Source organism: Ammospiza caudacuta, chromosome 9 (assembly GCF_027887145.1).
Source record: "Ammospiza caudacuta isolate bAmmCau1 chromosome 9, bAmmCau1.pri, whole genome shotgun sequence".
In the NCBI taxonomy this organism is placed as follows: Eukaryota; Metazoa; Chordata; class Aves; order Passeriformes; family Passerellidae; genus Ammospiza; species Ammospiza caudacuta.
In genome coordinates, this window is record NC_080601.1 from 20,327,521 (window position 1) to 20,344,424 (window position 16,904).

General features: G+C 44.6%; 2 protein-coding genes across 2 annotated transcripts in view; both read left to right on the plus strand.

The window, feature by feature from the left end:
- Positions 1–92: 92 nt before the first annotated feature.
- On the plus strand, positions 93–2,727 carry NDUFB8 (NADH:ubiquinone oxidoreductase subunit B8). Its single transcript, XM_058810734.1, has 5 exons — positions 93–204; positions 374–500; positions 1,089–1,188; positions 1,649–1,804; positions 2,503–2,727. The coding sequence occupies exons 1-5, from the start codon at positions 105–107 to the stop codon at positions 2,593–2,595; spliced, it is 576 nt and encodes a 191-aa protein (XP_058666717.1). The 5' UTR covers positions 93–104; the 3' UTR covers positions 2,596–2,727.
- A 2,042-nt stretch (positions 2,728–4,769) lies between these two features.
- The window catches only part of SEC31B (SEC31 homolog B, COPII coat complex component), a 34,860-nt gene continuing 22,725 nt past the window's right edge, over positions 4,770–16,904 (plus strand). The window contains exons 1-8 of the mRNA XM_058810785.1: positions 4,770–4,813; positions 9,148–9,236; positions 11,228–11,351; positions 12,140–12,335; positions 13,102–13,197; positions 14,281–14,421; positions 14,907–15,049; positions 15,286–15,385. Of these exons, the coding sequence (XP_058666768.1) occupies positions 9,158–9,236; positions 11,228–11,351; positions 12,140–12,335; positions 13,102–13,197; positions 14,281–14,421; positions 14,907–15,049; positions 15,286–15,385 (879 nt within the window). The 5' untranslated portion in view covers positions 4,770–4,813; positions 9,148–9,157. The remainder of the gene's footprint in view (positions 4,814–9,147; positions 9,237–11,227; positions 11,352–12,139; positions 12,336–13,101; positions 13,198–14,280; positions 14,422–14,906; positions 15,050–15,285; positions 15,386–16,904) is intronic.

The window sequence follows — 16,904 nt, forward strand, 5'->3', positions numbered from 1 at the left end:
CCCGGTGGGGGCCGGTACCGGCACCGGCCCCGAGCCCCTGAGGGCTGGCCCCGCCCCGAGCCCCGCCCTCTGCCTCCCGCGGCCGCGCCTGCGCGCTGGGGGTGATGGCGGCGGGCGCTCTCCGCGGTGTCCTCTGGCCCCGGGCGGCCGCCGGGCTCAGGGCGGCCCGGGCCGCCTTGGCGGCGCCTTCGGGGGCGAGGGCGGGTGAGCGGGAAGGCGAAGGCTGGAGCGAGGGGCCGGCGGCGGGGTCGCGGTGTCTGGGGCGACGGGCCGGTGGTTGCGGGGTCGGGGCGGGAGGGCGGCTTGACCTCCCCGGGCCGGCTGCGGCTGCCGGCGGGGCCCGCGCCCACTGTGCCGCGTTCCTGTCCCGCAGCCTCGGAGATGTCCAAGGACACGATGCCTGGGCCGTATCCGCGGACTCCGGAGGAGCGGGCGGCCGCTGCGAAGAAGTACAACATGCGGGTGGAGGACTATCAGCCCTACCCCGACGATGGCATGGGGTGAGCTGGTGGTGCCGTTGTTCCGCAGCCGGGGCCAGTAGCTCCTGGATTTGTGGGGATGTGCTCGTACCTCCTGGTGAATGCCTGCCTTTGCTCTACTGTGAGCTTACAGCTTTGAAAACCCTTCAGTGTTTTAAAATAGGAACGAATGGAATGAGTTAGAGGCTGTGTGAATAAAACACGAAAGACTTCATGAGAGAAACTTGGGAGACTTCATATGCTGTTGTACTGCAAGGCTAAGTGGGAGGAACTGAAAGCCATGTCTAGAATAAAGGTTTCAGGAGATGTTTAAATGTTGAGGAATGCTTTGACATGTGCCAAAATAACTAGGTTTCCGTATTTTGGTTAAGCTTGCATTTTCTTTCATCTAGTAGAGCCCAATAAGGCCAGTTTGGGGAATGCCATTTGTTGTGGTGACTGGTGTCAAGGTAATTATTGTGCTAATTGTTTTAATGAATTTCAAAAATCTATAAAAACAAAGTAGTATTTAATTCTATTTCCTTAGGCCTGTCTTATACTATCTCTTACAAATTATATCTAAATTAGTACAGATTTCTTTATGTTTGGTCTTTTGTTTGTTTCTCATAGGTATGGTGACTATCCCATGCTCCCTAATAAGTCTCAATATGAGAGGGACCCCTGGTACCAGTGGGACCAGCCAGACATGAGATACAACTGGGGAGAGCCGGTAGGAGCATCAGTTCCACTTCTCAAGTTGCTCACCAATGCTACTGTTACTAAATTCTAACCTGCACCTCTTGTTAGAGCTATCTGGTGAATCCTTCGTGTGATTTCATCACCAGTGCTGGTGTGTGTTGCCTGTGCTAGCAGAGACAGTCAGTTCAAGGCAAAGTTAGGCTTTGGCCATCTGAAAATACTGTAAAAGTACTTAAGACAGTTAACATACTACATTTGAGAAGGGAGACTTAACAAACGTAACTTTCCCTGCAGGAGTAATTTTATTTGCCTGATAGGACTCAGTATGAGAGTCTGGTTCAGAATTGTTTAGCAAAGAAGCCACCATTTGAATAATGTCCTTTTAGTGCAGCTTCTTGCAGTTTTGTGAATGCTGTAATGTGCTGCTTCCCTTGAGAGAAGCAGCCTGACCACTGTTGGTAAATGTGCAATTGTTTTCCTTTGTTCTTTAGATGCACTGGGATTTTGACATGTACATTCGGAACCGGGCTGATACATCCCCCACTGTCGTTCCCTGGCACACCATGAGCAAACACTTCCTTCTCTTTTTGGGCACAATGCTGATCATGTTTGGTCTTGGAGAAATCTACCCATCCTACAGGCCTGTGGTGAGTGAAACCTGAGGATAAAGGGAGAAAAAGAAGCTGTATTTCTGGTTATTGCCAATGCCCATAAGAGTGGTTTTGCTGAAGATGAGTGATGGGCGTGAATGCAAAACTGCTGCTGGCAGTGGATGGGCCAAGGGATGTCCTGTGGCCTCATCTAGCCTGAGTTCTCTTGGCTGGCCTGGCTCACCTCACAGATGCTGCTTCATAGAGTGCAGTTCCTGTTCACAGGGAACTAATTTGAGCTATGATTCTTACAGTATCCCATCTTTGGTCTAGGTATTCTCCTTCCCTGTGTGCATCTACTCAAGTGAGATGCTTTAACTCTTCTCTTGCCCTGTGTTTTTAATTATATCTCATGAGCTGTATCATTTGGGAAATGTAGTCTTGAAAAATGTGTCTGAATACACAAGCAGCTTTTGCGATATGTTATCCTCATGCTGTGAGATAAAATGTTGATTAAGATTAAAAGCAAGACCGCCTTGATGTTTCTGTTAAAAAAAATAATTTATGCAAGGAACCCTATATTTCTGAATTTACTTTCCTCATACTCTAATATTCTAGCTGAAGCACTTAAGAAATAGAAATTTAGGTCATAGATTACAAGCCTTCATTTGGGTAGGGGTGGGATGGGATGAGACATTTTGCTCTTACCTCTTAATCTGCTTGGTGATTTTGCCACTGTTTGTCTCTCCTTGCAGGGACCGAAGCAATATCCCTTCAATGACCTGTATCTGGAGAGAGGAGGAGACCCCAATAAAGAGCCACCAGCAGTGATACACTATGAAATTTGAAAGTTGTTCAAGTGCTACATTTCCGTCAGTTCTACTGGGGAAGAAATCTTGTCTAGTGTTCACTGGCATATGTTAACACTTGTTCTTCAATGCTCAGCTGCTAACTGCAGTGAAATATATCAATGACACCTACTGTGCTAGTTGTCTTCTGTTGCTTTGAGAAGGCTGAATTATAGCTAATCAAATGGAGTGACCTTTGCCATTTTTCTAAATGCTGTAGCATCTATAGGGCAAAATTATGAGTGCAGACCTAGGACTGCTGGTCATTTATGTGTCCTGTGCACAAACATTCCTCACCTGTGCCTGTTTATGTAGGCAGTACTGTCTGTAACCAAGGCATTTAATGCAGGTGCTGCTGGGAGTTGGAGTGTCACTGTCTACTGTAAAATGACAGGCAGAAACAGATTGGCGAGTGCCAGTCCTTGGGAGTTGTGTACTGTGTCTGCCCTTACTGGGAGTTGACTTTGATCTCTTCCAGGTCTAGATGCCCTCTCAAGTGAAGTTTGCATAACCACTAGGAAGCACTTGTGAGGCACAGAGCCTTGCAGTGTGTAGCTTGAAGCTGACAGCAGAGCTGTGTGGACAGCAGCAGTATGGAAAGGCTAATGAGCAAGTTCAGCTCTGGCCAGATCTGCTTTGATACAAGTGCACAGGTGCCCATAAATGTTCCTTTATGGCTTGAGTTCATCCACCTGGCTTGGAGTTACATCTGACCCATGACATCTGCCTGTTTTACTGCAAACCACTGGTCTTGGACCTCCTATAGCTTCAGCAACAGTTTGCTTGGGAAAGTTATACATACAGTTATATTAAGCTCCTAAATTTCTTCAGCTACACTCTAATGTAAGGTTTTTTTTTCCTCTTGTTGCTAGAGGAGACAGTACCTTTAGTACTAATTTACAGTGAATCTTCTCTCAGCTGTGCTGTGCTATGCCTTAACCCCACTGTTTAGTTGCAGGAGTGGGTGATCACAGAAGGCTGAAGGCTTGGGCCACTCTAGATGTGCTTCCTATAAACTGTGCTCTGCTCTCAGCATCCTGTCACAACTTGTAGTTTTGTGCTGTAAGATAAGCAGGTATATAAGGACAGTGATGCACAGTTTTTCCATCTGTACAGATTTTAAACTCCAAATTCTAAAGAGACTGTTAGCTTGGTTTTTGTGTGGGTTTTTTTTATAAGGATATATGTTTAAGGAAATTACAGGATTGAATGCTAGGACATAGTTTTATTTGCACCTGAATATTTATAACTCCTTTGGAGGTGCTGAACAATCAACATTCCTCATAGCTTTTGTCAGCTGTCACCTTCTCATTACAGAAATGCTTGCTTTTAAATTATAATCAGTTATGTTTTATCTCAGAAGGGATTTCAAGTGTTTTTTATGAGCTATGGGACCTTAAAACTGAATTCTGTTTTGCAGGGCAAAACACTCCTTAGGGATACTTGAGTCAAGAATTACCATTCCACAGCACTTCCATGCAGCGCTGTATAAAATGTTATGAGATCTGTAAGAGTCTCAAGTGAAATGAAGGTGATCAGAGCAGTAATAGGAGCTTTGGTGTGTGTGATAGTGTAGCACTTGCATTGAGGCAGGGCTAGGCCCATCCAGCTCATTGTGCAGAGTTCCAGCACTGTTTGCTGCTGCCCGCTTTGGGGACTTCCAGTCCCAGTTTGTTCTAAACAGTAGCTTCATTATGGTTTTCATCCATGGGGACGGCATAATGGGTTGGGCAGATATGGCTCAGAAATCCTAAAAAATGGAGTTTGTAATGGAGGTAATTTTTTTCTTAAAGCAGGACAGATGTACGGGAAGAAGGCCTGGGTCCTTCTGCATAGTTTCCTGGCAATTAAAATACTTTTAGAAAAATACTTTCCTTTCTGCACACCCTCAAGATGCGTTACATGTATAGCTAAGGCTGAGGGGGTATGGCAGCCGCAGCAGAGCCCGGCTCCAGCAGTGTGTCCTTGGCCCCCGGCTGCACCATCCGGTACCGACGGACGGAGCCGATTCCGGTACCCTACCGAGGGGGAAGGAGCCCGGGGGTGTCGGGCCCGGCCGCTGCTGCTGCGGGGCGCCGGGCCGCGCCGTGCCGTGTTCCGGGGCCGGCCCCGCGCAGGCGCGGCGGGGCGGGGCGGGCGGCGCTCTGGGCTCCCCGCGGCCACCGTCGGAGCGCCGGGCTGCGGGAGCGAGCGGCGCGGGAGGCACGGCAGCCAGCCGGTAAGGGCAGCCAGCCGGTAAGGGCCGCCCGCCCCCCGACCCGGCCCGGCCCGGCCCGGCCAGGCCGCGCCCCTCGGACACCGAGCTGGGGCTGGCCCTGCCCCGCCGCGCCCCTGTCCCCCCAGCCCAGGGCTGCTGTGCTGCCCTCCCGTCTCTGTCGAGACTCCGGTCCCGGGGCCCCGTCCTTGCCCCGGGAGCCTCGGCTCCCCTCTCCCGTTTCTCCTCCGCCGGCCGGCGGGCGGGGAGCGGCCGGGGATCTCAGCTGTGTGACCTGGGCCGCGGAGAGGCCTCTGGCGTAGCCCGAAGCCTGTGTGTGACACCCGGTGTCCGAGGTCAATGCTTTCCTCCTAGAGCCCTGCTCTTTTTCACCATCCCACGGGGTAATGCTGTTGTGCAGACCAGCACACCTGGGACGTGTGTGCAGCGCCGTGCAATGGGCAACAGCTTCTGAAACTGCGCAGAGCACAAGAAGTTTCTTTATATACCATTGGAGCTGTCATGGAGGAATGTGCTGAGCCCTGCCCTGCAACAACCCCACCTTGCACACACCAGTGATTAGCTGAGATTAGCTGAGTGTGTCTCTGCCTTCTGTAATCGGGGTTTATAATAAGCACGTACGAGAACAGCCTGGCTGTGGGGAGCTGGGGAGCTGCAGAAGGAGCGTGTCATATCAGGACAGTGCTAAGGGAAGGGGCAGTACAGAGATTTTAAATCAATGCTGGGATGTGGAAACTCTAGGGACAGTTTGTGTCTTAACCATTGTGTCATGGCTGGGGGATGTTTTTCAGGTCTTAGGGTGTCTACTTGTCACCCGGGTGACCTGGGACAAATCTTGTTCTGCCCAAGTTTCACTTTTTTAGCTAAGTGTGGGGAGATCAGCCTATCAGGTCCTTTGTGTGCAGTGCTGGAAGTCCAATATCAGTAGGAACAGAGGGGAATGGTTGGGTGTCCAGTGGCAGGAGGAGGACTGGGAAAGTCAGTGGGAGGGGATTTCTGATTGACAGTATTTGGGTGGTGCAGGAGAGAGAACGCCTCACTAGGGTGCTATCAGGGATAATTATTATGACAGCTTTGAGGGTCAATTAGTACATACAATAACAACCTTGGTCTTATTATAGTGTACTGTAAAGCCATAAGTATTTCAGGTTAGCAAAGGTGAGAAATTTTTGCCTCTGACAGCACTGTTTCCATGGTCTAAAGTAATTTGGGAATTTTCACTGTTTAGCTGCATGCTCTCTATTTCTCAGTGGTGAGGTGTGCTCTGACCTGTCAGGTTTTGCTTTGTTACCCTTTAAGGTCTGTGCAAGAAGCCATGTCTGAGGAAAGCTGTGAGGAATTGCTGCTTCTGTCCACTCCCTTTGGGGCTGAGATTCATTAATATATTAGATCTGTAATCAGATGGATGTCTGTAGAGGAAGGGTGAGGAATTGTCATGATTAATTAATTAGAAGTCCTGAGAAAAGCATGAGCTTTCTTGGAAGTCTTAGATGTTATTTTGAGAGATGACAGCAGGTGGCAACCTCTCCCTAAAAGTTCTACTGTGGAAGGGTTCAATACTTGCAAATTTTTCTCAGGCAGCCAGAAGAGTTTGCTAAAGAAGAGTTTTTTCCTTCTTTAAGAATCATGAGTCCTCTCCTGGGTACAGATATGCCTAGTGTATAGAAGGATCGCTTAATCAGGTTTCTTTTTCCCCTTTGAAACTCAGAGCTCACTGACTTAAGGAGGGGGTGCTGCTGTATCTCTGCAGATCCTCAGCTGCAGTGGAGCCGAACTGCTCAGACGTTCCTAAGAGACAGTGTGATACTGTGATCTTTTAGCTTCTTATGCATCTTCTGGGGGCCTTCTCAAGTCTGTTGGAACCTCTGCTGGTTTGCCTTTAGGGCCAGGGACACAGTGAACCTCTTCAGTACCTATGATCCAGCACTTCTGCAGTTGTTCTATTGACATTGAGCCACTCTAAATGGAGTGTTGTTTGCTTTCCTCCGTTTGCGTGGGTTACCATGACCAAGACACTTTATCTTCACATTCTGTCCTGACTTAAGTTTGTGAAAAGAGAACACTAATGATGCAGTAATTGACTTTATTATGTAAAACGCTCTATTGACAAGCAAAGCCGAACAATTGATCAATACTGTTCTGCACAATTTTTGCAGCTTATCTTTATTTGCACATTAAATGTAAATTATTTCAGCCGTGCAGTTGGTCCAGCACAGAGGTAAGGAGGTGGAGCTTGTACCATTTACCCAACTAAGTTTGTGATAGTTATATTCTTCACTGATTCCTTACCAGTTAATTTCCTATAGGGAGGAAGTCTCTCCAACATTGTCTGGTAATGTTCACAGGGAAGTTGCCTTCTCAAAAGCCAAGAAGCAGTGAGGCCTGAGTGTACAGCCAGCTGCTACAACTGATAGATTGTAACTGGAGGAGGAAGAGGCAAGAAAGGGGCTTGTAAGGAGCACACCAGCTGTCCTGTCCCCCATAGTGGTGGTGTCAGCTAGAGCACTGTGCAATTGACTGTTTCTAGAAGATTCACCTAAGTACTGTGGGTATTTTCACTGGCCTGTGCCAGTGAAGGGAGAAGACCTGGGCAGGGTTTCTGCAGTATTGTGGGAGGCATGAGTAGGTACTGGAACATCTTGAGAGATGCACCACAGAGAGAGTGTGGTACAAGTACCCCACAAAGTGTGTACTGGAAGATTGGAAAGTAAGCTTTAGAGATTTGTTATGGTAATGAGGAGATGACCTTTCCACCTCTATTCATAGGCAGCATGAAGAAATAGTTGCACTTTTTAAAATTGTACAAGAGTTCTGTTCAGATTCTCTTGAGCCTCAACTAAGTTGGGATAAGCTTAATGTGCAAATAGCAGTTGGCAGTGTGAGCTTTGGGAGATACTGCTGCAGACTAATGCTAAAAAGCATTAAATAGATTCTAGTCAGTCAGCATATCCTAATAGTGCATGGGAGAGACAGAGAGAGAGGGAGAGGATGTCCTTAACTTCTGACTCCTGAAGCAGAAGAAACCCTAAAAAGAGGTGTAGAATTATTAGCTGGGAGGTCCAAGCCCAAGAAGTAATGCTGACCAAACTTCCCCCTTGTGTGGGCCCCGGGAGACCACAGTTTCTCATAAGCCCTGCATCTGAACAGAGGGCCATGTGATGCAGGTTGTGGTTTACACAAACAGTGTCAAGTAACCAGTAACCAGGAGAGGTTAATCACAGCAAACTGACAAGATGCAGAGGGTTTTGCTGTGCTGCCTGCTGACAGTTTTACTTTATTCAGCATGATATCATCTAAGCATACACTTCTGTTTAGCTGAAGTTAAAAGACTGCAGTGCAGCCGAGCTTGAAAAGTTTAGGCAGTGCTCATGAGAGTGACCCCACTAGCCTGTGAATGTGCACACATCATTTGTGATACTTAGAAGGCCTGTTTGTGGTCAGGAATGGAGTGCAGGGTGCTTTCTCCTTGGTAAGAATGGGATCCTACTCAGAACAATAATTATTTGTATTGTATTCAGTTGTCTTTATATTCAGTTTTGCAGCCTCCTACGTGCCTGCTGTTGATGTTTGATTTTCAATTAACCTGCTACATTGTTGCCCAACTAATCTCTCACCAGAGACATGGGGAGATTTGGTTCCCGTTTTACAGGTGTCGCTCAATCTCTCCTGAGTAAATAAAGAGTTGCTGTCAGTGCTGAGATTGAAACCCAGTAGTTACTTGTGGATTACTTCTTCTCACCTTCTGCCATTTTCTAGCTCAAAGAGAAAGTCAAATGATATTTTTTCCTTTTGCTTTTCGGAGGAGCAAGAACAAAGTACATTAACTGAATTGGCACACGATAGCATTGCACTTTGTTTTCTGTTGCCACGTCACTTTTCTGCTTGGAATTTAGCCTGCCCTGAGATTGCTTCTGCTCCCTTTTTGCTTATGTATATACTGACATTAGCTTGTTTGGAGAGAGCAACTAGTGCTAGATTAAAATACATTTGTTTAAATTAATTTCTGCAGCTGATTTAAACCAGCCTGCAGCGAAGACTTGAGTATGTTAATTTAGACCCCCTTCTTTTTTTCTGAAACTCTCCTGTAATTGGGACATATCAAAAAGAGACTTATATATGAAAGAAAATCTGGGGTCAGACAGTGGGATTTTGAGGGGGGTTGGGGCAGGTTTAATGAATTCTCAAATATCCTGGTTTATTCCAGTATTCACTGCCTCAGGAAGTAGCAATTAACTTCACTCTTTTGAGAGCAGGGTGTTCTCATCATGTTTCTGATGTGAATATTTTCACATCAACTGTGTCTCTCTGATCTAAACTCTGTGTGAAATTTCTTTCAGAGTTTGGAAAATGAAGCTAAAAGAAATTGAGCGAACAGCTGTGCAGGCATGGAGTCCGGCAAACAACCACCCTATTTACCTAGCAACAGGTAAAGTTCTTCACAATTTGTGAATATTAGAGTATGAATCACAGAAAAAAATTATGTAGAGTTGTATGGGTTTTAGCTTTCAGCAGTTTCCACCTTGATAGTCCCTGGAAAACTTACAACCAATGTACCAAAAACATTACAGCTTTTATGTGTAGAGTAACTGGTAAAGAATTACGTCTGTGACCAACTTTGACATTTTAAATGTGAGTGATTTTTCAAAGGTTGAATACATGATTTTTTTTGATTTCTAATTAAGACTCCAACACTGCTTGATGTTCTGCATTACACATGTCCTGTGCCTGTGGGGAAAAAAGTTAATTCAAGTAATGTTTGTTTAAGGCCACTTGTACTTCTCTGTCTTCAGTCATAATCACGTAGCTTGACAATCAAATACTGTAAACCTCTTATCTGTAAAGTTGCCTGTTTTGGTTAACATTCAATTTTTCGTACTTTTGCAAAACCTTAAATTTCATTTTCTTGATTTTATTGATTAATCATTTTTCTTATAGTAATTTTATTTCCTGAAACAGAAAGTGAGCCTATTCACTGAGTTGCCAGCAGGCAAGTTTGTCTGTGGAACTGACAGCTCTGGTGGTTTTGTTGGGTTTGCATGGTAAGGCTTTGGTAGCTGGGGTGGCTCCTGTAAGAAGCTGCCAGGAGCTCCTTCTGTGCCTGCTGGCACTGGTGCCAGCCCCTTTCCAGATGGACCCACTGCTGTCCCAGGGTGAGCTTGGCAGTGGGAGTGCCTCTGGGGTAACATTGTTAACTAGAGGGAGAAAAAAATGCCATGTGGAACTGAAGCACAAGAGAGGAGTGAGAATATGGGAGAGAAACAAGGCTGCAGTCACCGAGGTCCGTGCAAAAAGATGGGCTGGAGGTGTGTCAGGTGCCAGAGCAGAGATTCCCCTGCAGCCCCTGGTGAAGACCTTAGTGGGGCAGGCTCTCACCTCCACAGTCCATGGAGGTCTGTGGTGGAACAGACACCCAGCTACAATCCACCATGCTGGAGCAGGTGGATGCCAAATGATGCTGTGGCCCTGTGGAAAGCCCATGCTGGAGCAGGGTCTTGGTAGGGCCTGTGGCCCCATGGAGAGAGGAGTCCATACTGGAACGGGTTTGCTGGCAGGACTCATGACCCTATGGGGGACTGAGGTTGGAACAATCTGTTCTGAAAGACCACCCCATGGAGGGGACCCACAGTGGATCAGTTTGTGAAGAGCTGCAGCCTCTGGGAAGGATTTGCATTGGGGAAGTTTGCAGACAACAAGGCCAGGATTTTGATTGAACCAAAGGTCTTGGCTTCAGTTTGCTTTAGATCAGAAGCTGTGTGGTTTCATAAATTGCACTGCTTTTTAATAGTCCTTTGGGCACTTTCCATGCTGTAAGCATCCCTGTGGTAACTGGGGGACAGTTTGCCTGGCAGTGTCCCACTAGGCAATGTTAAATCAACCTGCAGATTTTTTTCCATAAGAATAAGGAGAAAGAAGGAGCCCACCAGTTTGTGACTGCTGGTGTCTGTGGGTTGTTGAGGCATGTTTAGTAGGTTACATTTGAAGAACTTAGTCTGTAGAGTAGCTTTACAAGGTCTGATTTAGACATGTCATGATTGAGGAACATTATGCAGAAGTACTTGGGATCATAACTGTAGCTGGATTTCATTATGTCGGTCCTTTGTAATTTAAAGAACTTAATATCAAAAGCCATAGTTACTTGGAGGAGAGTGTGTGAGTTGCACCTATGCAAGAAAGAAAGTTATCTGTGTAACAGTAACTTTGGTGATCAAGTTCCTGAAGAACTTTTAATTTCTTTCAAAGTTTGTCATAATTGTTGATTCTTTTTTCTGAGGTGTTCAGACATGTCCTCTTTTGAACTGTTACAACAGCAAGGTTGTGTTGACTATGAAGGATAGGTTTTCAGTGCCTTACTCTTTTTGTATCTTGTGCTTTTGATAAAAATGTCCACTTACATTGCTCTTGTATTTCTTGTACTAGGCACATCTGCCCAACAACTGGATGCGTCCTTCAGCACAAATGCCACCTTGGAAATATTTGAAGCTGACTTCAGGGATCCCTCCCTGGATATGAAGCAGAAAGGAGCACTTCCTGCCTCAAACAGGTACTAGAGGCTTATTACTGGTGTATCAATCAATGAAAATGAAAAGGGTTTTCTGGTGTGAGAAAGGAGAGCAGGAGAATGTTTACAGCATATAAAGTAATCTTTTGAATCAATTGATATGTCTTCAAAAATGGAACATTTTTTTGGATAGAGATCATATTGGGTATAAAAGTAAAGCAGGTAGACTATTAGAGAAATCTGAAATTACTTGTATGGTAGTCAGTCAGGAGAGACATTAGGTAAAGTGTGAATTTGCTGGGGCTAACAATTTGCCCTGAAGACGATATAGAGAGAGTGAAGCTCTTTAAAGCAAGATGATTTCTTAGGCTTATCAGTGTAGGTGATGTCTGCCCCAAGTGTAAAACACAGCCTGGATTTCTAACTAGCAGATTTTAAGGGGTGTAAGCATATTTTTCAGATAACAGCTCTGGAAATGAAGGCACATAGATCTCTTTACTAATTTTCAGTAAAGTGTAGGCTAGAGGATTGCACCCACCAAATCTCATGTGAGGTCCTAAAAATTTTAAATAAACAACAAAACGGCTGAAAATATAGAGACAAGCTCTTTCTTTTTAAATTCCCTTGAAAAATCTTTGGAAGGAAGCTTATTTCTTTTGTTGCATGCAAGAGCCACAGTCCTCTTAAAAGGGAGATGATTGTTTCAAGTGCAGACTGATGGATATATTTGATAGGTTGAAACAGGGATGTGAGTTTTGGTAATGAAGAGGGTGTCTTGATTTCCACCAAACATCATGGCCTATGCCAGCTTTATTTTCTTCTTTTGTTAGGTTTCATAAGCTGATCTGGGGGAACTTTGGCAATGGTTCTGCAGAGTCCTCTGGAGTGCTCGTTGGCGGGGGGGATAACGGAGTGCTGACCATGTACAGCGTGCAGCGCGTCCTGGCCTCCAAGGGTGACCCCGTCATTGCGCAGGCAGAGAAGCACTCAGGGCCGGTTCGAGCCCTTGACTTCAACCCTTTCCAGGTGTGTAACACAAAGATAACAAAGGAAAGTTAATCTCCATGTTAGAAAATGTGTTCCTTTGTGTATGGATTAATAAAGTGAAGGGACAAGTTTTAACTTAAGAGTCACAGTAGTTGTCATACAAGGCTGGTTTGATACTCAGATTTGGGTTCTTTTCACAGCTTTGCCTATGAATTCTCCTATGACCTTGTTCAAATCACACACCTCTCTATCAAAACATGTCTTGTAATATTGTTACATGTCAAACCATTATTCTTTGAAAATTAAAACTTCTATTTTGTTATTTGTTCAGTTGGTGTTTAATTCAGTGGGGCTCTGATCACATTTGAAAGGACTGCAACAAATGAGGAGTAAACAGAACATGTTTCTTGTGGTAGCACAAAGGCAAATGGAAAGTTATCTGCAGTCGGTTCTGAGAAACTTGCATATTCTCAGAAAAAATGTCCTTGATGCCAGACAAAGGCTCAGCTGGCCAGAGATGGTGGCTTCAAGGCCTGTGGCAGAATTGCATCGTGATTAACAGCAGCCATCTGCACACAACAGACAAATTTTAAAAGTGTCTGTACTATGCCACAGTGGATGGCACAGAGGCCAGGAGTGTGCTTGGTTTATAATCCAGTTAGTATCTTTGTGCATGCCAGTGGCTGTGAAATACAGCTCTCATCTCACTATGGAAGATTTTGGGGTTTTTGCTTCCATTTATTTTTAAGAAATCTGTGAGCAGGAATCTCAACTGAGCATTTCTTTTTTTTTTTTTTTTCTACAGAATAATCTCTTGGCTTCTGGAGCCAATGATTCTGAAATTTTCATCTGGGACTTGAATAATTTCAGTGTGCCTATGACTCCGGGGACTAAATCACACGTAAATGAGTTTTCCTCTGGGCAATAGTTGTGCAGTTTTGTATCTCAGTAGGCAAGACAAAAAGATGTGTGTGGAGACATCCTAGCCTAGTCAGTCAGTCTGTGAAAGGGGAATGACTTTGAAGTCTGTCAGGAGAGAGATTAATCAGAAGAGACTGATTGATTTCATTCTTGGGGGTGGAAGAAGTGTTGTAAAGGGAGGGGAGGTAGACTGGCAAGCTCTGGAAGGATGCACTTTGCATGGATGGGTAAGCTCTTTGTGGATTTGAATCAAGTAACTGACCAGTTTATCTTGTGATCCAGCTGGGGCATGTGTGATGGATTAAGAAGGTTTATTGGACCTTCTCTGAGGAATGAATTTATTTCAGGCTTCAGCTGAGGCTTTTCATATCTCATGAAAGTCATATCCCTAGCAGAGCCAGTGAGCCATTAAATGCATCTTGGCTATTGCTCCCAGATAATATTTCTCGAGTTTGAAGAGGAAGAAGTTTCTGATCTTCTGATGCTTATTATATTATTCAGGGCAATCAACTCCTGAAAGTAGAAAAATCATAGTCAACTTCAGTAAAAGCAGTCCAGGTTTTTCCTCCAGTAAGTCTCCTGTTTGTTTCCTTGCCTATCTCCTGCATTGCAGTAGCTACAATAACAGCAATTAGTCATGAATACTTCATTGTTTTCCATCTCACTGCACTCCTGAAATGTTGCACAAGGTCATCTTTCCATTTAAGTCCATCGGAGAAGTTGGGGTAGAAACATATATGTGTGCTTTGCTGCAGTTCTCTCTGGAGTGATTTATAACACATTTGGCCAATGTAGAATCCAGTGCCTGTTCATCAAATACAGAGGTACTTTTCCAGATGACATTCCCCTATAGAATTTTAGTGTCCACTGTACTCTGAGTAAAGGACTTTCCCTAGTCTTTCTGACTAGTGCTGCTGGTATTTCCAGTTAACTGATCAGCAGTTAAAGAGAGGAATCTATGTATGATCAAGTCCCTAATCCTTCAGTTAAACTATTGACAGACTCCTGTGAGTGTTCCCTCAGCTTGGGAATAATGGATGTGTGGCCTTTCCTCTCTTGGCAGCCGCATGAAGACATCAGTGTGGTGTCCTGGAATCGGCAGGTGCAGCATATCCTGTCCTCCGCTCACCCCAGTGGCAAGGCTGTGGTCTGGGACCTCAGGAAGAATGAGCCCATCATCAAAGTCAGTGACCACAGCAACAGAGTGAGTGGAGAAAAGGCTGCATTTCTAACTAACTTACAACGTGCCACATGGGACTACAAAGCAGTGGCACAGACTCTTGGTACCAGTGGTTTTCTTCTAGGAGCTGTTGGAACTAGTTCTCTTGGAAATGTAGCATCAAAGCACCTCTTTTTCTTCTTTCCTGAGTAAATGGGGAAACAAGGCCTCTGCTGTTCTTAAAATTCATGCACTCTTGCATTCAGTTTCTGTGTTCACACCTCATTTATGAGAAGCCTCAGCTTTCTTCCTAGGTCAGCTTTGGGCTTTGACTTCTGTGTGGTTAGTGGGGTTGTTTTTGCTGTGAAGAGATGGTAGAAATGCTTGCTGCCTGGAGCAAGACATTACTAGACTTGGTTTATGTCAAGCATTCTAGGTGAGTTCAGTACAGAATGGCGTGGCTTTGGCCCATTTGTGCTGTTGCCAGCTTGCATTGCTGAATTTTCAGCCTGTGCTATTTTTGTCCCTAGATGCATTGCTCAGGAATGGCCTGGCATCCAGAAGTTGCAACCCAGCTAGTCCTTTCCTCTGAGGATGACCGTTTGCCAGTGATCCAAATATGGGACTTACGCTTTGCTACCTCTCCTCTTAGCCAGCTGGAAGGGCACACCAGGTGAGGACTTGCATGGTGTGTTGCATCTTTTCAAGGCAGACAACTGGGAGACTGGACTTAGGGGAACTATGATTTTCTCCTGGGCCTGCTTTCTTTCCCAGATGAATCTGGTTGAAGGTAGAGATGAGAACTTGCATTTCTGAGCCAAGGTGCTGGTGCATGGTGCTTTCTTAGTTACTGGATGGCAGAACAAACTGTACAGGAAATATGACTGATTTCTTTCTGATCTGTTTTAGGGGAGTTCTCTCTGTTTCTTGGTGCCAGGCTGACCCTGAACTGCTGTTGAGTAGTGCCAAAGACAACCGAATCTTGTGCTGGAACCCAAGTATGGGGGAGGTATGTAACCACAGCTATCAGTACACAGGTCTGCTTTATACTGTGTGCTTTGCTCTGCGTGTGTCCTTCCCTTTATCCTTGTGGAGTGCCAATGTAATTCCCTCAAGCATGTCTTATGCACTCTTTCTGAAGTGAATGAGTGTGGTCCGTATCCAGATTGAAATAGATACATCTTTGTCCAGAGATCAGAGAGGGAAGAAAACTTTAACTTAAAATTTAGTTTCAACTATTTATGATTACTCTTGCTATGCTAACACTTTAATGTTCTCTCTTTCCATGTGTTTCTTTTTCCTTCTCCTAGAGTAGTAAGTTTATTTGGGAGGAAATTTGAAGGAGACCAAGGAGGATATGTTAGAGAGGGTCACTGAGAAGGGAACAGTGTAGTTAAACAATGCAAGTAAACTTTATTTATAGCAAAATGGTTTCACATGTATGTGCTTATCTAGTCACGTATCTCAGAATTACCATACTTGGTATATTTAAGTATCACCTAAATTAAAGTGGAGCTGTTTAAATTTTTTTATGCACACCCATTCATTCAATGAGGAGATCCTGGATATAACTGAACTTTGAACATTGATCTTGATGATAGCATGGGGAAAGTGCTCTAACAACACTGAGCAAAGTCCAGATGGGAGCCCCAGGCTAGATTAATTTCATGGGACAGTATCACTCACTGGCCACTTTTGCCTTGGAGACAAGGAAAAAAATGAATGTGTTTTCCTAAAATGCATGCAATGATGTTTTTGTAGTTTCACGGGATTTGATGCTCACTTCGTCTAGATCTCTAGTGGTTAGAAGAGATTCAGACTCTGAAATGTTCCTGGTGTCTAATTTTTACAAAAATATTTTAATTGTCTTCTAGTGGAAAACTTAAAACAAAATTACTGTGGCTGGCATGCGTGCTGCTATAGATGTGCAGAGTCCAAGTTCAAATTAGACTTCTGTGTATAAACTACTGTTAGGGGGCTCTTTTTGACTTGGTACCAATGAACAGCAAATTTTCAAGTGAAAAAGTTGGGAAGTTTTGCAGTATTAAGAATTAATACAGTTATACAGAATGCTGATCTTGTAAGTTTGATGGAATTATTGGTTTCTTTGGATTTGGGGGATGTTTGGTTTCTTGGGATTTGTTTCTTAGTTTTTCTGTTTGACAATCTAGATTTTAATATAAGCAAATTATTAATTTGCTTCTATATCAAACAGAAAACACAAATCATGTTCCCACAGAAGATGAAGCTGTGATTGTCTATGCTTTGTTTCTGTACACCATAAAGGAAATATGTTCATTTTACAAATGGGAGGTTTAAAGTCAAGGCTGTGTTAGTGAGTTGCCCAACATCAGGCAGGAAGTCTGTGAATTGAACTTTGGCTTTTTGAATGCTGAACCGTAAACTTGTTGGCTGCAATGCCCTTCATAGTTCATGTGCAGCTATCACATTCCTCTCTTCTTGTTCTATTTTTTTTTTCTTTAGGCTCTTTATTTTCCTTGTCACATTTGTTACTTCACACTATTCTT